This window comes from Panicum hallii, chromosome 1 (assembly GCF_002211085.1).
Source record: "Panicum hallii strain FIL2 chromosome 1, PHallii_v3.1, whole genome shotgun sequence".
NCBI lineage: Eukaryota > Viridiplantae > Streptophyta > Magnoliopsida > Poales > Poaceae > Panicum > Panicum hallii.
The window spans coordinates 55,486,321-55,508,482 of NC_038042.1; the positions used below are offsets into that span (position 1 = coordinate 55,486,321).

The following is a 22,162-nucleotide window of genomic DNA, read 5'->3' on the forward strand; positions in this document are numbered from 1 at the left end:
GGATTTGAAATAGCCCTTCAATTTACTTCACCCTTCCGCTGGCCTTTTACCTGACACAAATCTCCAAGGATTCTGGGATCCAGATCAACTCCGATCCCCTTTTCTCACAAACCCTAGCCGCAAGGTCCTCCCCGGTCCTTGAGACACATATCCGATCTTGCGCCGCCAAACCTAGATCCGCCCTCCAAGATCCCGATTCAAAATCCCCGATGGCGGAGTCTTCGCGTACCGCCGCCGATGTCTTTGGTCTGAAGGTGAACTCCGACCCCCCATTAATTTTAACACAACATCTGCAAGTTTTACTGCGCGGTTAATTAATTCCTCCTTCGGCAATCTTTGTTTTTCTTGGGGTTTTTTCAGGCTTCCGATATCTTCTTGCCGCACCCTTCTTCCCCCAATTCTTTCTGCCTTGGACCCCGTTCCTATGAGAAACCCATAGACTTGATCTCTTGTGAAGCCAATCGGATCCCCTTTGTGAGTCAGGAAATAGACCTAGAATCTTGGTCGGATAGCCTCCGCGCTTGGCCAAATCCACCTGAAAACTGGATAGTTTGGTACAACAGAGTAGCGAGCGCTTACCAGCCCTTATGGGAATCCATCGGGATAGCCGATGCTCTGTCTCTGTCTCTCTCTCCCCTTGAAAAAGACGAGAACCTTCTGAAGACCATCGGCTATTTCTGGTCTGACGCCTTGAATTGTTTTCTCTTCGGGCATAGCCCATTAGCACCAACATTGCTAGATGTTATGATGATTACCGGCTTGGACATATCATCAACTTGCCCCTCTGCTTACAGCCTCCCTGTGGTCCCTTATAAACTGTCATCCAAAACCGAGTGCACTAACTGGAGCACATACTTGAGCCAACACCAGAAAAGCAAGGGCCCTGTATCTGAGAAGGAGCACACAGCCTTTCTGAACCTATGGCTCGAACATTTCCTCTTCTGTGGCCCTTCTCTTGCTCCAACCAAGAACTACCTCTCCTTGGCTTATGAGCTGGCCAGGGGTCAATCTGTTGGCCTTGGTAGGCTATTTCTCGGGGAACTTTACAGATATCTCCATTTGATGACTTCTAGCCTTCTTTCTCAGAAGAAAATCAGGACCGGTGGCCCATGGTGGTTTATCCAGTTGTGGGCTCGTCTTTATTTCCAAAGTTCTGACCCTGATTTTCCTTCCTTAGTCGGCAATTCCTTCCCTGATCTGAGTGGGAGACAGATTAGGTGTACTAGTTTCGGGCAGGCCTTGTATAGTCTCCCTGGCGGGAAACTGAACCCTCTAGATGCTTCCCGATGGTTCCGGATTTTCTACAAAGGCCTTGACAACCCAAACTTCCTTCCTTATGCCGATTCCGAGCTCTTTGAGAACCCGGCTACCTTCCGACTGGCCGACATTGCCTATGATGCCGACACCAGGCGCCTTTACTCTATCATGGTTCGGCCCTGTCTCCTCCCAGTTGGCATGAGCACCTCCAACCGGATCCTCAAGCCTGGTTATGAGTTTTACCAGCCGGTCGTAGCAGCCCGGCAGTTCGGTCTTGCGCAGGTGCCTCCCCACTTCCTTCTTCACTTGTTGACATCAAGCAGGGTGGACCTTCCTGACGCCTTAACCACCCAGAGGTGCTACAGTCTGTTCACAGACCTTCCCTTGTCTGTTCCCACCAATCTTTCCTTTACTTCTTCGGCCGTCGACTTTGAGGGATGGTGGTCGATGTGGAAAACTCACGTTTTCCGAAGAGCTCTGGGCCCGATGCTGCAGCAAATCCATCCTGAGTACGATATCCCGGCTGGAGAGGTACCGCCTTTGATTGGTATTTCTTCTTTTAACCTTTACTGGACCCCTTCTGACCCTATTTTCTGCTTCTGCAGCAAGAAGACGGCCCAGAGCCGATGAACGATGATGGATCGCCCTTCTGTTTTCTGGCGATTGCTCCTGTGGTTCTCTTCGGCAAGAATGCGCCCCCTCCCTCAAAAAGCGTGATGCAGATTCAGCCGAGCACTGCTAAGCTGACCCCCAAGCGAAAACGGCTTTTGGAAGCTGTTGCCCCCCAAGCTCGTGCCAAAACGAGGAAAATTCTGGTCAGAAAGGTCCGGAAAGAAGCCACACCGTCTTCTCCTGTTCCGTCATCTCCAGTCGTCGCCCAGGTTTGGCCCCTCCTCTCGCTTTGCAATCGGGCCTTTGTTCATGTCCCCTTTAACGGCACTCTCTTTTCTTGCAGCCTGCCGTTGTAGAAGTCTCCAGCGGGGAGGAGCCCCCATGCCAGAAAGGTTCATCTTCAGAGGCGCCAGAGGACGTGAATGCGCCTATCAAGGTCCTGATTGCTCTCCGTGATCCGGGCGCAACAACCTTGGAGGATCCTTCTGCGTCAGCTGTTGCCTCACCAAGCCTGCAGGCGCCGATCGTGACTCCATCCTCCGCTGGCCCCTGTTTGGAAAGACCCTCTACCGCTTCGGCCACTGCCAATCCCCCTGCACGAGAGGTACGTCCTGCGAAGCCGATTGCCATCTCATCGGCCATCCCTCTCGCGGAGCCGACTGTTGCCCCGTCGGCTGTTGCCTCATGTTCTGAGGGTGCGGTTCAGGCGGCCTCTGCTGCTATCGTTCGTCCTTCGGCAAGGGTGCACCCCCGGGAGCCGATCGTCCCTTCGTTGGCCATCGCTACTTCCTTCTCAGGACAAGTATGACTTTCCCTTTTCCTTTGCAATTGCTTTGGTCTTCTCCCGCAATACCTTGCTTACCCTCTTCTCCTCCAGAACCTAGATCTTTCAGAACTCCTTGCGTTTGATCCTGCCACGATTGGGTCGACCATATTGGAAGCCGATGGCTCTTCCTCGGGTCTGACCAGCACTGCCGATCGGCTCCTCCGCGTGAAGGAGCTTCTGTTGGGTCCGATCTCCGCGCTGATTCAAGACTCCAGTGCAGTTAAAAAGATCCTTGATGAGGTCAGTTCCCAGCTCCCGGTGAGTCTCCAGGCCAAGCTCTTGCCGGCCGGATACCTTTCTTCCTTCCAAGCAAAAGTGGCAGAAGCTCGCCGCAGGATCGAGACTCGGCGTTCCCAATCACTCTTAAGGACCATCATCGCTGAGATGTGTCAGTCGATCAATAAGAAGAAGGCCGCGCTCGACACGAAGGTTGACACATCTGCTTCTGCCCACCGGCTTCGTCTTTTGGAGAAAGAACTGGAAGACCTTGAAGCCAAAGTCCGGGCCACCAAGCAGCGCATCCAGGAGGAGAAGGATCTCATTGCGGGTTCTAAGCAGGAGGCAGAAGCTTTGACTTCCGAGTTGAAGGCGGACTTGGCCGAGCTGAGCAACTTGAGCAAACAAGTAGTGCCGGGGGCGGACGAAGATGATGAGGCGGTACTTGCTGAGGTCGACCGTATCCGTCTAGATGCTATCGCTGCTATAGACGCCTTTCTTCAGTAGTCCTGTTTGGATAAACTTTGTATCTTTATGTAGTGAACCCATGTAATGAACCTAAAGTCGATGGTGGCACATCGGCTGTTTGATAATTTGTGATGCTTTGATGGCTATAAGCAAAAGCTTCTAAAGTCAATGGCAACGCATTGGCTGTTCTAATCCTTTCTATTATTGTACGGGCCGATCAGCGCTCATCGGCCCTTTTCCCGTTTCCTGCCTTGTCAATGCTAACGTCGTCGACTCAACCTTCACCCCCTTCTTAACCTGCTGGTTGCATCGGCTTCTTGCCTGATGGGTGCCATCGGCTTTACTGTTCGTCAGCCCACATACTTGGGAAATATTTCTTTAGGTGTTGGCCATTGACTGCTACCGGAAACTTGACGCCGTCCAATTCTTCAAGCATGTATGCATTCCCGGGTAGGACCTGGTCAACCCTGTACGGTCCATGCCAATTTGGGGACCACTTGCCATAGGTTGCATCTTTGGTTCCCAACGGTAATACCGCTTCCCAAACCAAGTCTCCTACCTGGAATTCCTTTGGCTTGACCTTTTTATTATATGCACGGGCTACTTTAGCCTTATTCTCCTTAATCTTCTCTAGTGACCATAGCCTGAGTTCCGTGAGGTCCTCCACATTATCACTCATCAGAGTAGCGTACTCTTCAGCGGATAAATCATTCTGGAACTCTACGCGTCTGGATCCAGCTGTAACCTCCCACGGTAACACGGCTTCCTGCCCATAGACCAAATGGTAAGGGGAAGTTTTTGTCGCCCCATGACAAGATATGCGGTATGCCCATAATGCTTCCGACAAGACTTCATGCCAGCGTCTGGGATATTCGTCGATCTTCCTCTTAATCAATTTAATAAGGCTCTGGTTGGATGCTTCGGCTTGCCCATTCGCCTGGGCGTAATAAGGAGATGACCTAATCAGCTTGATACCCATATCGGTAGCAAACTTCTTGAACTCTTCTGAAATAAAGACCGAGCCACCATCTGTTGTTATAGTCTGTGGAATCCCGAATCTGTGAATAACGTGTTCTTTGACGAACTGAATCACATCTTTGGATGCTACTGACTTCATTGGGACAGCTTCTACCCATTTGGTGAAATAATCTGTGATAGCTAAAATGAACTGATGACCCTTGCTAGACGGAGGATTGATTTTGCCGATCATATCCATGCCCCAGCCTCTGAACGGCCACGGCTTAACAATGGGATTCATCACTGACGCTGGCACCATCTGGATTTTTCCGAATCTCTGGCATGCCTGACACCCTTTATAATACTTAAAACAATCTTCAAGCATAGTGGGCCAGTAGTATCCTGTCCGTCTGATTAGCCACTTCATCTTGTGAGCTGACTGATGAGTCCCACACGTTCCTTCGTGAACTTCATGCAGGAGCCGATTGGACTCGGTCGGCCCTAGACATTTGAGCAGCAGCCCCTCCAAGGTTCTGTAAAACATATCATCTCCTATCAGGACGTACCTCATGGCTTTATATCGTATCTTCCTGGGTGCCCCCCGAGCCGAATCCTTCAAGTAGTTGAAGATATCGGCTCTCCAATCTCCCTGGTCCAGGAAGTATACCTGATGTCTGGGCCCATCGGCTTTGTATCCTGAAGCCAGCTGCGCGAGATCATTGGCCTCTGCATTCTGAGCCCTAGGTATCCAATAAAAAATTTATATACCTGAACTGGGCTATCAGTTCCTGGCATTGCACCCACAATGGGAATAATAACTCACTTTCACACCTGTAGTCCTCGGTGAGTTGGGAAATTACCAGTTTGGAGTCTCCGAAGACTTCTACAGCTTCGGCTCAAGCTTCCAGAAGCAATTCCATGCCTTTACGCACCGCCTCATACTCTGCAAGGTTATTAGTACAAGTGGCCGGTAACCTAATCGAGAAAGAGTATGTTGCCCCCCGAGGTGATACCAGCAGGATGCCGATTCCACATCCATCTCCACAGACGGATCCATCGAAATACATGGCCCAGGCTCGTACGGAAAGCGTTGCTATGTTGGTATTAACCCTCTCAGCAATAAGATCTGCCAGTGCTTACCCTTTAACTGCCTTCGCGGGTTGATATCGGATGTCGAATTCTGATAATGCAAACATCCATTTGCCCAATCGGCCTTTCAACACAGGAGCCGATAGCATATGCTTTATAACATCCGATTTGCAGATGATGATTACCTCAGCCGACAGCAGGATGTGACGAAGCTTGGTGCATGTAAAAAACAAACAAAGGCAAAGTTTTTCCATGTCAGAGTACCTCATTTCGGCGTCCAACATCCTTCTGCTGAGATAAAATACCACCCGTTCCTTGTCGTCGTATAACTGCACTACCACCAAAGCGATAGAGGTGTCACCGACCGATAAATATATGTAAAATGGCCTGTCTTGTTGCGGTGGCACCAACACGGGTGGTCTCGACAAATAGTCTTTGATTTCATCGAATGCCCGTTGTTGTTCTGCCCCCCAGCGGAACTCTTCATTGGTCTTGATTTTTACCAGTTCCATAAAGGGTTCAATTCGCCCAGATGAGTTAGAAATAAACCTCCTGACAAAGTTAATTTTGCCAATAAGTTGTTGGAGTTCCTTCTTGTTGGTGGGCGGCACCATAGTACGCACGGCCTCCTGACTTTTTAGGCCGATCTCTATTCCTCTTTCATGGACCAGGAAACCCAAGAACTGCCCAGCTGTTACACCAAAGGTGCATTTTTTCGGATTCATCCTGAGCCCGAATCTTCTGGTTCGTTCCAAAACTTGCCGTAGATCATCTAGGTGCCCTTCGACCGATGCTGACTTGACCACGACATCATCGATGTAGATCTCTACCAGATTGCCGATTAGGTCATGGAAGATGTGGTTCATGGCACGCTGATACGTTGCTCCGGCATTTTTCAATCCGAAGGTCATAACCACGTACTCGAACAGTCCCACCGCTCCGGGTACTCTGAACGCCGTTTTGTGTATGTCTTCAGGAGCCATGAAAATCTGATTGTACCCAGCATTACCATCCATAAAGCTCAAAATCTTGTGGCCGGCAGCCGCATTGATTAATATTTCCGCAACAGGCATCGGATATTCGTCCTTCGGAGTGGCCCTATTAAGATCTCTGAAATCCACGCAAACCCGCCACCGGCCATCTTTCTTTTGCACGGGTACGACACTTGAAATCCACTCAGCATATCTGCAAGCCCTGATAAATCCGGCTTCTATCATTTTCTCTATTTCCTTTTTTACTTCGACCAAGACATCGGCTTTCATCTGACGTATCCGCTGTTGGAATGGTCGAAATCCACTTTTGAGAGGGAGCCGATGCTCCACTATACTCCTATCGAGCCCAGGCATTTCCGTATAATCCCAGGCGAAGCAATCGGCATATTCTTTCAATAGGGTTATCATCGGCTCTCGAAATGACGGATGTAATTTCTTACTAATGAACGTTGGCCGCGGCTTATCCCCGGGACCAATATCGATCTCTTCAAGTTCGTCAGCCGATGTGAAGCCATATCCTAACTTCCCGTCATCTGTTAGATCAATGCTGCAAATAGGAAAAGAAGATAACGAAACGATCTCCAGCCGATCGGTGGTATTGGCCGATACACATATTTCACTACTTTCCAAGTGTTTAAGAAAAGAATCAGGCCGGCTGTCAAAGCTGGCCATCTCACAACAGCTACGTAAAGCACCTATCAAAAATTCACTTTTTGGGGACCGATTGCGCGAATCGGCCTCAATGGGTACATTATTGTGACTTCCTTCATGCAACTTTTCTACTTTGTAAGGCCAGTGGATAAGACCAGCCTTACTCCGTTTTTGTAGCCTCGATGCCGGTCACACCCTTCTAAGCTTATCCCTGAAATCGGCTCTTGGTCCTCCGCATCCCAGATGCTCATGGCAGCATGCGAAATCTCGATTGAGTCGTCTGCCTGGACTACCTCCACTTCGTCTCCATCCCACTGGATCAAGCATTGATGCATTGTTGAGGGGATACAACAGTTGGTGTGAATCCAGTCCCTGCCGAGTAGGATGTTATAGGTGCTTTTGCTGTTGACGACGAAGAAGGAAGTCGGGACGGTCTTGCTCCCGACGGTGAGATCTACACTGAGGACACCCTGAGCTTCTAAAGTCTGCCCATTAAAGTCACTTAACGTGACATTAGTCTTGATCAAATCCCCGGTGGATCGCCCCAATCGGCGCAGAACTGAATATGGCATAATATTGACCGCCGCTCCCGTATCCACCAGCATTTTATTAACGGGCTGACCATTGATATACCCTTTGAGATATAATGCCTTCAAGTGCTTGTAATTCTTGGCTTGCGGCTTCTCGAATATCACCGGCCGTGGTCCCAAATCAAGCTGGGCTACGGATGGCTCCTCGTAAGCCTGAGCATGGAATTCTGCAGGAAGCACAAAAACCATGTGTGTGTCAGCCGATACCTTCTTATCGGCTTTTGTCGGCTTGGGCCGCCATTCTTTCCTCGAAGTGCGCGGCTTCTTTTCCTGCTCATAATGAACTTGTTCTGCCAGATCCGGTCGCGCTTTTCTCAATGTCTCGATGTATTTGGCCTCGGCTTCCTCCAAGCTCCGTAGCCTCTGAACCCGACGCTTCTGTGAACGATTTAGTCCATCCGGGCACCAACGTGGGCGATGATACCTATCCCCCTCTTTATCTTCCCCTCGTGGTAATTGAACCCGCCGTTGCTGAGTTGGCGCAGGTCCTAATCTCCCAAAAACTGATTCCCTTGCCTCTGTCTTCATAGGTGCACATTCTGGGCAGTCCCTAACAGTAGGCAATCGGCTCATACCGGAATCCCAACAGTACCTGAAGAATGGGCAGTACCAATGATCACGAGCATCCTCATGCTTCTTCAAACGCTTTCCGGTGCGATGCTCATATTCTTCGTCTTCAGATTCCCGCTGGAGGCGCTGCTGGTACTGATACTCGTATTTCCTGAGGAGGTCAGAAGAAGTTGGACGTTGATTCCTTACATACCTTACTCGCTCTTCCGTGACATATTCTTTTTCCTCTTTTTGGGGCCGATTGCTGGAACCAGCCTTCACATTTTTGGCCTGATGTCGCGATGCTATCCCTGCCATGTTGATGCCGAGCGCGAAGTTCAACTGCCGCCTTGCAGACCGATCATTTTGTTCTACCAAGTTACACCAGGAAAAGGCTGAGTATCTACCTTCATGGCGGTCTTCCCCCAAGATCAATCGGCCCTGTTCAATAGCCGATTGTATTTGCCGACGGAGTTCCTTGCAGTCACTCGTGCCATGGGTAAAGGAATCATGCCACTTACAATATAATCTCCCTTTTAACTCTTGTGCCGTGGGAAGCTTATGTCCCTCTGGAAACTTCAACTGTTTTTCTTTTAATAATAAGTCAAAATTTGTTCGACCTTACTCACGTCGAAGTCAAACCCTTTTGCCGGACCAGTTTGCTTCAGCCACTTACAAGGCACGGGATTTGCACCACGAGCCCACTCAGCAACCGATACTTCCAGTTCCTCTTTGGAGTCATCGGCTTCTTCCGTTTCGGCTACTGCCACCTGACGCTTAAATTTGTCTTGGTATAACTCTGGATGGCGCTGCTCATACGTCGATAGTTTCTGTACCAGATGCGCCAAAGAGGTGAATTCCAATTGAAAAAGCCAGATCCCTGATCGGCTTTAATAATCCTACTGATGCTAATTCGACAGCTTCTTTTTCTAAGATCCGTGTTGAATAACACCTATTTTCATCTCCCTGAAGCGTCGGATGAATTCTGCCACGATTTCCCCACGCTTCTGTCGGAGTTGCGCCAGATCGGCAATTCCTGCTTCCGCAGCTTCTGTGTGATACTGAATATGGAATTGTTCTTCCAGCTGCTTCCAGGTACGGATGGAGTTGGGACCTAACGAAGTATACCATCCGAAAGCCGTCCCGTAACGATTGCGAGAAGAACCTTACTCGCAGCGGATCTGACACAGAAATCATGCCCAATTGTGCTAAGTATCGGCTCACATGCTCGATAGAGTTAGATCCTTCTGCCCCACTGAATTTAGTGAACTCGGGGAGCCGATACTTGGGTGGTAATGGGATTAAATCATAGTCTCCTGGATACGGCTTAGTATAGCCGATCGCTCTCCTTTTTGGTAACATGCCGAACTGATCCCTTAGGATATTGCTGATTTGCTCCGCTGTCTGTAACCCAGGGCCGAGTGCATACTGTCATGACTCGGCCCGGTAGCATAAGTTGCTAGCCACGCTTGTTTATCCGCGTCAGCTCCGGAAAACCCCTCCAACTGTCTTCTGTACAGGATGTACCGGATTATTACTGTCCGGTATATACATACATACATAACCATGTGGGATCTCCTTAGGTGGCTCGCTGAAAAACTGGTGATCCATGGGATCACCACCTTCTTTATAAACTACATAAGCTGGAGCACCATGGATTCTGCAGCTGCAAGTGTATATGGTAGTGGTGGTCTGGTTTGGAACGGCAATTCTCCTCTATGACTTCCCAAGGTAGTCCAGTTGGGGAATGTTGATGCTTCATAATCTCCTGGACCACACGCAGAGCCACACGCTCAAAAGCATTAACCAAACTTTCCGAATGTCGGTGCAATGAATGAGCCACCGCATAATTCACTTCCTGCCGCACGCTCTAGTACGATCTTCAGACGGAATGGATAAATCCACCCCATCAAGAGCACCTTCAGGTGAAAATCCCTTCCACCTGACACCATGGTGCGAGTCCTTTCGAAAGAGCCGATGAGATCGGCTTCAAACTGAGTCTTGATTTCGTCATACCTCTGCTTGTGTTCAGCAGAGAGCTCGTCGTAAGTAATTGGATCTTCCCTTGCCATCTTGTTGATCACCGCTAACGGAGTCGACGAAGACGACGGGGTCGATGAAGATGATGCCGATGACGATGACGAAGTCGATGAAGAAGGTCCCACTGGGCGTGCCAGAATGTGTTGTCGATCGAAACCCACCGGCGAGCAGCGACAGGCAACACGAGGAGCCGGGAGGCTTCCGGGACGGCTGGTGGGCCCCGGTCCCTCGGTCAACGGCCCAGCGATCTGGCGCACACCCTGGCTTGGAGTTGCTAGGCGTGCCACCTGATCCTGTACCTGATCAGGAAGGTGTGATTTGTGAAATTCCTGTAAGCACAGACACTTGTAAAAATCAGTCCGAGCCGTGATCGGCTCATCACTCCTCCCCGGTATCGGCCATAAGGAGCCGATTGCATCATTACCGGATCGGATCTTTGGGTCAGACAACATATGTTTATAATAATGGGATAAAAACTTGCTTTAAAGATATTAATCTAATCCAATCTACGACAGCTAAGCCCTCACTACACAACCGGAACGTCCTACACGTGATTGAGCCTAACGAATACGCAAAGCATCAGAACACACACCCAAACAGAGACCCCAAGAACAGCTAAAGAGCCGATTCCTTAAGGAACCCTCTACGCAGACTAAGATCCGATACTAACGTATTGCCGGAACTTTCAACTCGTTTGCAAGGCCTAATCATGCACATATCGAGCTAAATCCCTAACAAGTAGGAACTAGCCATAACAGATTGGATCTATCAATAAAAATAAAGTAAGACGCGATCATTGCATCCATGAACGGGTGCAATGATCGCGAAACACGCAAGAACAATGAACAGAGCAAGATCATGACATAAGAATAACATTACTCTATGCGCGCTATGATAACTAATGCTACTCGCCATCTACAAGGCTTCAGAACGAGCAACACATAAAGCAACAAGCAAGAGCAATGCGCCCCCGATCACGCGAAGCGTGATCAGGGGGCAACATGGCACTTACCCGATGAAGAACCCTGGAACAGGGGAGGCGATGCGCCGTGAGTTGTTGATGAATGAATCTCTTTTCTTGTTTATTCATGGTACATATTTATAGTTCGCAGACTTGTTCTCCTTAACTAACCCTAACCAAACACGACACGAATCCTAACTGTCTAAGCCTGAGTTTACACGGCTTTACTGGCCCCAAACACCCGTACGGGACCCGATCTGTAATCCTACCATCACCTTTCCCTAGGCCCGTTTTGCTCCTTGGCCCACTTTTGGCCCGTCCAAAATATGGCGATAACAGACGCTTCGCTCCCGACAAGAGGGAGGCCATCAAGAAGGAGCTAGAAAAACTACTCACGGCTGGTTTTATTAAAGAAGTATACCGTCCAGTAGTTAGCTAACCCTGTACTAGTCTTGAAAAATGAATACTAATGAATGAAGGATGTGTGTGGATTATACTGATCTCAACAAACATTGTCCGAAGGATCCCTTTGCGCTCCCACGCATCGACCAGGTCATCGACTCTACGACTGGCTGCGTCCTGCTCTTCTTCCTCAACCGCACTCGTGTTACCACCAGATCGTTCTAAAGGAAGAAGATCAAATAAGCGTTCATCACCCCCTTTGGAGCATATGAATACACAACCATGTCCTTCGGGTTGAAGAATGCAGGAGCCACCTATCAGCAGGTCATCCAACTATGCCTTGCTGATCAGCTACATCGCAACGTTGAAGTCTATATGGACGGCGTGGTCATCAAAACCAGATCCCATGACGAGTTCATCCCTAATCTCGAGGAAACTTTCAACAGCTTATGCAAATCAACACCCAGGACACCATTGTGACTCATCTTCATGAATATATTCACGACGGTATGCAGGCTTGTAAGATTTTTCAAATCAGTTGTGACTTGCCGATCCTTCCTCCAGAAAGTTAGCCTCTCGTGTACTGGAACTCTTTTTTGTGGCTGATCACGATGAATGTATTGTTTAGATCGTCTATCGCGTATTGGCCTCCCTCTCTCCTAGGATTGGTAGTCAATCCGATCCTGGATGGAGCGATGTTGCCTGCTATAGTTATGAGAATTCCCATGTCGGCCACCACACTCAGGGCAATCTCAAACCGAAGGTAGTCTCGAACCCTTGTTCCAATAGTGAGCAAAGAAAGGACAACGCCAATGATCTTCATGTTTTCTAGCTTCCTGGCACCTTTACTCCCTCTCTTGCTATCTTTGGTATTTTCCGAGCAACATCTGTGACATCATCCATCTGCGTTGATTACCACCAGATTTCCGCTCGTATCGGCCATTGTTATGACCCTGATACTCAGATTCCGTGACCTCATCATCTAGAACCCGGACCTTTGAGTCAATCGATCCAGCCTATCTTACTCTTGACGAGGTCAATATCTTGAGTCCCTTATCCCCAAAGTCCACCATATTGATTGGTGCACTTAGGAAAGGATCTCCATCGATCTTCATCGGCCTCTTATTGGCCTCAATCTAGATTCTTTCTTGCTCAATTGCTGATTGAATCTGCTATCGAAATATCCTGCACTCATTTGTGCTAGGGGAACGTTGTCAAAGTACTCAAGATAAGGATGCCGATACATAAATGGCTGCTCCTTTAGCTTCAAACCGAACTGACTCTGGATCACCTCAGCTATCCTGATTGCTAAATCAATGCCCTGTTGCCCCCCGAGTTGGGCATTAGGTCGCATCGGCTGTTGTCGAGCCGATGTATTTGCCATGTGCAAGCCGGTGACTCCTCCGTAATCTGACACTGCGTGGTAGCCCTGAGGAATAGTACCGGACTGTACGCCGTCATATGTCTGAAAGTATGCTTCAGGTATGTCCCTGGCTATTAGTCGTATGTCATTGGGTTGACCAGACGGCCCTGATGGCTGGTCAGTGTGAGGTGGTACTATCTGTTGTTGCTGCACCATCTGCTGTTGTGAGTTGATCGGTAGCGGCGCTTGCTGCTGACGGGCTTCTTCTGTCATCGGCATCTCGTGCAAGGGTGTACCTGCCGATGGCTGATGTGGCATCGGAGGCGGGAAGTAAGGAATCTGATATCCTAGTGGAACCTCCTTGACCTTCTCACAAGGAGCCGGCTTGCTGACGTGGAAATAGGCAGGCCCTTGTTGATGCACTGGCTGGCCACCTGCTACCTGTCTGATCAGATTTGATAGCGTGTTAACCTAATCAGTGCATGATGGAAGGCCCGGTTAACTGCTTCTTGGAAATCTTGCGCCGCAGCTGCTTCTGCCGATGGATTTGCCGGACTCCTTTAACAGAGGGAGTCGGCATCAGCTGCTTCCTGATCTTGCTGAATGAATCCAGACACAGTTTCTAGAAAGCGTCCAGGTTGTCTTGGACCAGCTTCTTTTGCGCTTCACTGAGGTCTCCCATCGTGACCTCGATTGCGTCCTCCGTGCTGGCATCGTCGATTTCTAGCATGCTGATGAAGTTTGTTGTCGTGTCCTACCGAGCGTGCCAAAAAGTGTGTTGCCGTAAAATTCGACGCGATGAATCTTGCGGAGCATGATACGCTAAGGTCTGGGAGCTCTGCTTATCTCCACTTATCTCCAGTGCAGGTCCTGCTCTTTAGATTCGGGACATGCCAGTCAATTTGACCTACATTTGACAAAGAAAAAAAATTTAATCAGTAATTAGCAGGGAACCAATTGGCTAGTGTTCCAAATAGTTCCATAAAACCGAAATCGGCCATTAGTCCGATATACCAGCAAGATCATCCGCTGTAGAGCCGATTCCCATGTAACAGCTAGAATTGAAAATAAGTGCAATTATGAGTAAGATCATCTAGCGTGGCAGGTTGGTCGCGCCGAAGCATATGGTGCAACCCTTCACGAAGTCGCGCCACGAGCTGTGGCGTGATCAAAAGGGCTACTTCTTACAAATTTAGATCTACACAGGTTATTATTAAAATATTAGATTAAAAAGGATTAAAATAAAAAAAATCGGATGTGGATCCCATGCGATTCAATAGGATCCATGGATCTTGGCACTTCCCGTTGCTACTAAGCCGTGCGTGCATATAGTATCTGAGCCATGAGTCCATGACCAGCCTTTGTTGCGATCCTTTAATTTCTGAGGACATGAAAAATGCTTATATATATACGGATACTTGATTTTGACGAAATCTTGAACACCTTTTTTTTGTTAAAAAAACAGCACGCGTGCCTTTCCACCATATCTTAATAACGCTCTTTAATTGAACTGAAACCGACCGACGCATGAAATGTCAATGCCAGGTCGTGCTGAGTATTGGCCGTCTGGCCGAGCTGATCGATACCCATGGAGGATGCAGTGCATGCGCGGATTGGCGGATGCATGGAACACACCGTCGAGGCGGTTTCGGATCGGTCGCCTGCGCCGCGCCCGAGAGCGGCGCGGTCACACGCCGCATGGGGAGGCCGCGGCAGCGGTAGCGGCACATGCGCCGGCGCCACCTCTGTCCCGATGCAGCGACAGCTGTGCGATGCGCCATGGGCGCGGCCTTGATGCCGATTTGGACACGCGGTATCGTCTGGGCTCCGCCGGGTCATTCATCGGCTGGAGTACGCTGGATCAGGAGCTATTCAGGTCGTGGGCATATATTCCACCCGCTGCCGGCAACCCGCCAGGTGCCGAGAATCAGGCGGTCACGCGCGCGTCCTGGGTCCGTTTCCGTTTATCTGGATCTCGAGTTTGCGGGAAATAAGATTCTGTGTCGGTAGAATCGGCTGTTTGAATAAATTGTATGTTTGGTAATTCTAATTATTTTAGTTGATTCTCTAGGATGAGTGGTAAAATATCCGAAATGCGTTCGTGGCTGATCAGATATCATTTTTAGTGAATACGAGCAGAAGTCAATAATTTTTATAATTTTTATATTTTTAATATCTTGCTAGATAATTATATTAAAATAATATTAAATATATGTAGAGTCAGTTATTTACCAAAAAATTATTGACTTATACGTTTTTTCCCACATTTTTCTTTCCTCCTTTCTCTTATCCTGCTCTCTTCTTCTTTCACACGCCAGCTCCTGCGCACCTGCCCCTGCGTTCGTCCCCTCCACCTGCGCCTGGAGCTCCCGCAGTGGCCGGCCTCCTCCGCCCGCCTCGAGCTCCGGAGCCGACCAGCCGCCTCCGCCCGCGATCCGAGCACCCGCCGGCCAGTAGGGGCTCGGCACTTCGGCAGCAGGGCAGCTGGGGCGGCGGCGGGGGCGCGGCAGCAGGGGCAGCAGGGTGGGCGGGGCTGACAGCAGGAGCGCCGGAGTGCGAGCAGGAGGCCTCTCGCCGCGGCGTCAGCGCAAGGAGAGACGCGAGGGTAGACGAGGAAAACACCCCTCGATTCTCGGATACGCGGGTTTGGATCCGCGTCGAAGGAAAACAGCCAGCAGTTGTTTCCCCGGTTCCCATGTGAGCAGCTTCCCACGTAAGCGAAAAATAATTAAGACGTTTGGATGGGATTCTCACTTATTTCCATCTTTAAGCGGATTATAAGCACTGCACTGAAGATAAAGCTTGTAACAGGTGCTATTTCTAAAAGATCAAATTTCCTTTTGACTTCACGGAGAGCTCGATACTTAACTATTTCTGCTGTTTAAGACACTGGCGGAGATGTACGTGCCACATACGTATTTAAAGTTAAATTATTTTAAAATAATTGAATTACAAGAACTACTACTAAAAAATATTATAAAAAAATTCTTTTTATTATTTATATGTCATTTTAACCTAGAATATATGTATATTTTTTGCAGCATTAACTTTGTGAGATACAGGTAATATAAATATATGGAAATTTTGTAACCCTATCATCATCACGTCTATGTTCCAATTAATTTGGATCTTGATTGTTAGGGAGGTGGGGGATGGGATGAAATAAATTCTTTTATATCATAAACATACAAATACTCTAATTTGTGTCTCCCCGTACCTATTTGAGGCATGTTTCCGTGATTGGAAGGTACGAGTAATATTTGATGTTACTTTTTTCTCCAACTTTTTCTAACCGTTGATCTGAGATAAATTGATTGAAGAAATTGAAAAATAATTAAAGGATATTTTAATCATTGTCTATTTTCCCCACCTCGAATCCTACAGTAAAGGTATTTGAGTCAGTAGCTTTATACATGACACATTTGCGATTTTACTGAAGGACAATATACCCGGTGGTCTTGTACTGATGTTAGTAATTGCATTCTCGGCCTTTATTTTATGGTAGGCTTCTCTTCTTTTAGTATTAAGCTCTGCTTTTTTTCAGCTGGCAGACTTGCATACTTCTCTCTTGCCTTATGCTGTTTAAGTTCCCTCTGATCTAGATCTCCTCCAGCGGTAACACCTATAACCACGAATGATGCTTATATACATAGCAAGACTAATCAAACCATTATATAAAAATAATTCTAGACAAAACAGTACTATGATTGTTCTCCTGGATATTAGATCCTTCACAATTTGGTCACTTATGGTTGCAAGTGTTTGTGATGTCTCCAGGTGGGTGATGACCATCCATTGCATGAATCCTATAATGTAATGAAATCATATCTGTACAATAAAAGTAAATGAATAATACTACTACAATAATCTTCCACCATACTGCATGGTAGTGAATCACAAATAACACATCCGCTTACATCAAGGTTCATGATTGCTTACAAAGCCAATTAAATCAAGAATAGACAAGGAAGATGTGAGCATCATACAGAGGGTGATCAAGGGAGAAAGAGCATCACCTTGAATACGTCGACGGCTTCAGTCCTTTTGTTGTTGCACTCTTTACATCTGGCGGTGTTGCTGGCCTGATCGCCGAGGCGGCAGCGATCAGTGGTGGCGCGATCGGCAGAAGGAGATCGGGATCTGAGACTGCACGTCGTCACCACGCCATGCTGCTGGAGGGGATCCTCGCTGTTAGGGGCAGCAGACTGTTCTCGACGTGGTCTGGAGGGGATGTTCTCGCCGTCTAGGGGCAGTAGGCCGCTCTCGCCGTGCTGCCCGTCATCACCACACTGTGCTGCTCGATGGGATCCTCACCGTAAGTAGGTCGACATGTGCCGGTATCATCTTCTCCTTCTTGTTTTGTAATATTTATTATATAAATAATTAAATATAAATATTAATACTACAATACCTACTGACAAATTACAATACGATGTAAAAAAAGCCAGCGAACCATAAATAGTATAAAAAACTTTATGGCAGCACGAGATTCTAGCAGAGTTCTGGTTGGTTTCTTGGAGAAAGGGGTGATGCTTTCAACAGATCTGATTGCAATATGATGTAGAAAATTGCCAGCGAATCATAGATAGTATAACAAACTTTATGGCAGCACGAGCTCCTAACAAAGTTCTGGTTCTTCAAGAAGAAGCTGATGCTTTGAACAGATTCGGATCATGGGCTTTTTGCAGAAATGATAAAGTGTACAGGCCCACCAGGATCCGGCCCAACCTAGTATACTTCACGGGCCGAGGCCGTATCGAAGAGGAAAGAAACACCCCACGCTGGGCCGAGCGCCGCTGAGCCACCAGCCCACTACGACACTGGTCAACGCGGTGGGGCCGAGGCCGTATCGAAGAGGAAAGAAACACCCCACGCTGAGGAAAAATGAAATTTACTGACCACGTCAGGCGACGAACAAGACACAGAGGTTGGTGTGAGCGTGAAGAAAGCGAAAGCCAGCTTCGCAGGTTCTAGACCACCGAACACAGCGGCTCCGCTCAGCGCAAGCCGGCACCCGCATTCCTCCTCAGATTCGCTGGTTCTGTTGGGCGGAATGGGGGGCGGTGGATCCGGATCTTTCCTCAAAGTCCTGGTCAATAACCTGGATGTTCTCGCCGGGTACGCGCTCCTGATCTGACTCATGCCCCCCATGCTTAGCTATCGAGCAGCTTGTCTCTGCGTTTCTCTTACGATTCGTGTGATGTGCGGCTGTTTCGGTCGAGGTGCAGCGTTATTCTGTCCTGCGAGTGACCTAGACGGAGCGTGCTCGGGTCATTGCGTGATTTGTGGGCAGCAGTGCTGGGAATTTGTGGTTGCGGTGCGTATAGTGGATTGTGCTTGGGTTCAGGGTTTTTCGTTCAGCAGAGGCTGTTCATTCTAGTGGTATTAGGAAACGATTTATTTCACATGCGGTGAGTGATTGCGAAGCTACCCAAAGACCTACAGAGCAGAACTGTAATGAACATGTGACCTTCCAGATTAGGACTTTGGCATTTTGGTCCTGGAAGGTGAGTGTTAAATTTCCAACAAAAAGGGAGTAAAAAAAACCTTGATTATCAGCCAGATGATGCTGACATTCAGTTAGTGATGTTGATGTTCTTTCCTTTTAGATCAGGGAGTTAGTGATGCTGATGTTCTTTCATTTAGATCAGGGAATCTTTGCTGATATTCTACCTATCCTTTTACATAATGATGGATTTTAAGCTATTATTAGCTCGAATGATTTTACCACTATTACAGAACTTACTAGTATTTTCAGATGCATAAGTCATAATCATGGTAACTTCTCCTTGGCTAGAACATGATAATACATAACCACATGGTATCGAAAGAATATGGCTAAGTGGGTAAGTGGTGGATTACTAAATGCGATAGTCTTTGAACTGTGCTTGGCTTTCTCTCCGTCAGTTAAGTGACACTTAGACATGGTTATGGTTTTCGACGTCACTGAATGCTCATTTGCAATGTGAAGAATTTTTAATCCTCTATTTGTTTTTGTTTGCAGGCCTCTAGTTTCACTTGCATATCCTCTGTAAGTTGATCTGTTCACTTTTTAGATAAACATATAGACGCTAACCTTATTTCGTTTGATGGTAACTGTTTCTGATTTTCCTCATTGGACATTTTTCACAGGTACGCCTCTGTTAGAGCAATTGAAACAAAATCTGCTGTAGATGATCAGCAATGGCTCACGTACTGGGTGTTGTACTCATTTATCACTCTATTTGAGCTCACCTTTGCTCCAGTACTAGAATGGTAAGAGGGAAAAAAAAATCTCTTCACAATTTATATTACTTTTAGGAAAATGTCCATTTTACTCCCCTCAACAATTCACTTTGTCCACTTAACCCCCTAAACAAAATTTAGGCTCAAGCTACTACCCCAAACTATTTCAATTGGTCCAATCTACCCCCTAATGAAATTTCTCTTTTTTATTTCTCCACTTACAAGTGGAATTTGAACTTTAAATTTTGCAATGTAACTTATAATATGATGCCCAATGCTAGAAAAATACATTATGATTTTTTTCATGAATATTTTTCATGCAGAATTGTATTCTTGTGATAAATTTCGTGTTAAATGTTTCCAAATTATGAAAATAACCATGACAAATTCTTAATGTATTTTTTAACATATGACATCATGTTCTCTATCCACTCACAAAATTTGAACTTAAAATTCAATCTGTACGCGGAGAAACAAAAAAGAGAAATATCATTAGAGGGTAGATTGGAGTAATTGGAATTGTTGGGGGAGTAAATTGAGCCTAAATTTTGCTCAGGGGGTTAAGCGGACAAAGTGAATTGTTGAAGGGAGTAAAATGGACTTTTTCCTTACTTTTAGTCTGGTGTGACTAGATCTTGGAACTTTCTACGATGTTCGTCTGTGAAATATTTAATGTCATCATAGAGCCTTGGCAAAAGGGCTATGAACAGTAATACCATGTTTTACTTGATGAATTTCTTTGCTGTTCACCTTCTGTGGTTTAGTTATGTGCTTCTTGATTTGCTGTTAAGATGAGTGGATGTGCTTAATACCGGCTGATGTTTGCAGGCTTCCTTTCTGGTCTTATGGAAAATTGTTTTTCAATTGCTGGTTGGTGTTACCACAGTTTAATGGCGCTGCACATGTGTATGAGCATTTTGTGAGGCCAATGATTGTAAATCAGCAAGTTGTAAACATCTGGTATATTCCAAAGAAGGGTGAATCAGAGAGGCCTGATGATGTGATTTCAGCTGCACAAAGATACATTGAGCAAAATGGGTCAAAAGCATTTGAGAATCTTGTTAACAAGGTATTATCTATTTCCTGGTAAATTTTTACCATTCTTACACTTGGCACCAGTTCGTTTGTGCAGTGAGAACCACTGCAAGTGTACTGTGATGCTGCCTCACCAGTTAATGATAGTGCAGTGTAATTTCTGTTATGCAGACTAGAGTTTCAGTTATTAGGTGTCAATGTCTTCTATAAAAGGTTGCATTAGTGATTTCCCGCATCCTAGAGCTTTTATACATTATTAAAAAGATTTATCAACAGAAGTCCAAAATTGAGCTTTAAGTTGGGGGTAAATAGCTAGGTTGCTTCTGGGCTTTATCTTGCAGGAACTCAGCAAAGCTGAGCATAAAAAGTGAGAGTAAATGTTACAGTTTGACTAGCTTGTGGTGCTCCCCTTAGCTAGGCTCACTCTAGCAGCTTTTAAGCATTATTCAGTAAATTTGCTTGTTGAGCTTAACCCAAGAGAGTAAGAGACAAGACGGGATAAGTGGCTTGTTGAGCTCAAAACAAGGATAATTTGGCCTGTTGAGCTGAACAAAACTGGATGAGTTGACTTGTTGAGCTTTAACACAAAACTGGATCAGTTGGCATGTTGAGCTTAGCACAATCAAAGGAACAGCTAGCATACATCTTTCTTTTACCCTGTTACCTAAAAAGTAGAAACATCACCTTTTAGAATCATCAGGCTATCGCACATCCTTTCCATTCTTATTGCAAAAACTGTCAGCACACCAGCTTAGTTTCTTTTCAGTTTTGCAGCTATAATCTTTTTTTTTATTCTCTAGGGAATCCTTTCTTTGAATGTAGGGATCTGTGGCACATAACTATTTTTGTATTCGGTCATACAGTTTAAGACTTCAAACCCAAGACGGCCAATACTGGAGGAGGTAGAGGTTGAAAGGAGAGCCAGGATTCAACGAGAATCGGAAGCAAGGGAAGTTAATCCCTTCTTCAATCCAGATTACCGATACTAGGCAGCCCCTTTGCTTTCAGTTGCCAGGTGAGCGTAGCTGCATAGTTTATATCCTCCTGCACCCTTGCTGTTCCTTTCAAAGTGTTATGCTCATTTGGCCCTTTGCAGAAAGAAAACTTACATAATTTTCTGTGGCTGTGACAGTTGGGAACTGAATGCAGGAATCTGTAGGATCAGTTTGAACTTTGAAGGAAGATGTCTGGACATTAGCACTGTATTTTGCACCTACTGGATCAAATAATATTGTGTAGCTGGACAAACATGATTGTTGTAAATATGGTCTAGCGTTCAAACTCCTTTGACTGGTCATGTCATGAATCTTTCATGAAACTGAAAATTACGTATTCAGTATTCATGCCACCAAAGACTAGGTTTGTGAACTCGGTGGTTCTATGGAGGTCGTTCATGATCCGGTGGAAAAGTTTGGTCTTCCGTTATTCGTCCCTTGTCCGATATAGACGCGAACCATGTGGCAGTGCCTGCCATGTAAGGTTGAGAAATAATCCAGGCGGTTTGAAAGGTCACACGTGAACATGCTGCATCAATGAAAGTTCTGACTTCTGAGACAAGGTTCTCTACTTCTCTCAACAGTTTTGGAGTAGGCTGTGGTAAATAGCTCCAAGATTGACAGGGTATCTGGAGAGAGGAGAGATCAACCAGTGTCCAGTGTTCGATGCAGGCTTTGGTTCAACCGATTGGTTCATTGGGAATCGCCTACAGTTTCGGTTGCAGGTGGTGGTGAATTGGTGATGGAATCACGGGAACGTCGCATTCAGTGAACCAAGCACACCTGTAAGTTCACGCAAGGCCACGGCGTCGCGACACCAGTCCAGATCGATCCTACAAGCTCCAAAATCTCCGGCGCTGCCCTGGGGCCTCCCACGGGCCGCGATCCTCCAGATCCCATCCTGCCGGAATGCCGGGTGGTCCGCACCGTTAAT

At 47.0% G+C, this 22,162-nt stretch overlaps 2 protein-coding genes across 2 annotated transcripts; both read left to right on the forward strand.

Moving 5' to 3' along the window:
• Nucleotides 1–1,971: 1,971 nt before the first annotated feature.
• LOC112898900 lies at nucleotides 1,972–15,510 on the forward strand. Its single transcript, XM_025967212.1, has 5 exons — nucleotides 1,972–2,138; nucleotides 2,213–2,473; nucleotides 2,576–2,671; nucleotides 2,747–2,860; nucleotides 15,292–15,510. Exons 1-5 carry the CDS (start codon nucleotides 1,974–1,976, stop codon nucleotides 15,508–15,510), a joined length of 855 nt encoding a protein of 284 aa, XP_025822997.1. The 5' UTR covers nucleotides 1,972–1,973.
• A 2,369-nt stretch (nucleotides 15,511–17,879) lies between these two features.
• Nucleotides 17,880–21,658, forward strand: LOC112900997 (HVA22-like protein a). Its single transcript, XM_025969798.1, has 6 exons — nucleotides 17,880–18,091; nucleotides 18,978–19,004; nucleotides 19,106–19,228; nucleotides 20,027–20,267; nucleotides 21,097–21,248; nucleotides 21,366–21,658. The coding sequence occupies exons 1-5, from the start codon at nucleotides 18,027–18,029 to the stop codon at nucleotides 21,220–21,222; spliced, it is 582 nt and encodes a 193-aa protein (XP_025825583.1). The 5' UTR covers nucleotides 17,880–18,026; the 3' UTR covers nucleotides 21,223–21,248; nucleotides 21,366–21,658.
• The last annotated feature ends 504 nt before the right edge of the window (nucleotides 21,659–22,162 follow it).

Coding starts and splice junctions, on each gene's coding strand:
- LOC112898900 (XM_025967212.1), top strand. CDS start 1,974: ATGCAGATTCAGCCGAGCACTGCTAAGCTGACCCCCAAGCGAAAACGG. Junction 2,139..2,212: donor CATCTCCAGTCGTCGCCCAG/GTTTGGCCCCTC, acceptor CTTTTCTTGCAG/CCTGCCGTTGTAGAAGTCTC. Junction 2,861..15,291: donor CTGCCGATCGGCTCCTCCGC/GTGAAGGAGCTT, acceptor TTCACACGCCAG/CTCCTGCGCACCTGCCCCTG.
- LOC112900997 (XM_025969798.1), top strand. CDS start 18,027: ATGGGGGGCGGTGGATCCGGATCTTTCCTCAAAGTCCTGGTCAATAAC. Junction 19,005..19,105: donor GTTTCACTTGCATATCCTCT/GTAAGTTGATCT, acceptor CATTTTTCACAG/GTACGCCTCTGTTAGAGCAA. Junction 19,229..20,026: donor TTTGCTCCAGTACTAGAATG/GTAAGAGGGAAA, acceptor TGATGTTTGCAG/GCTTCCTTTCTGGTCTTATG.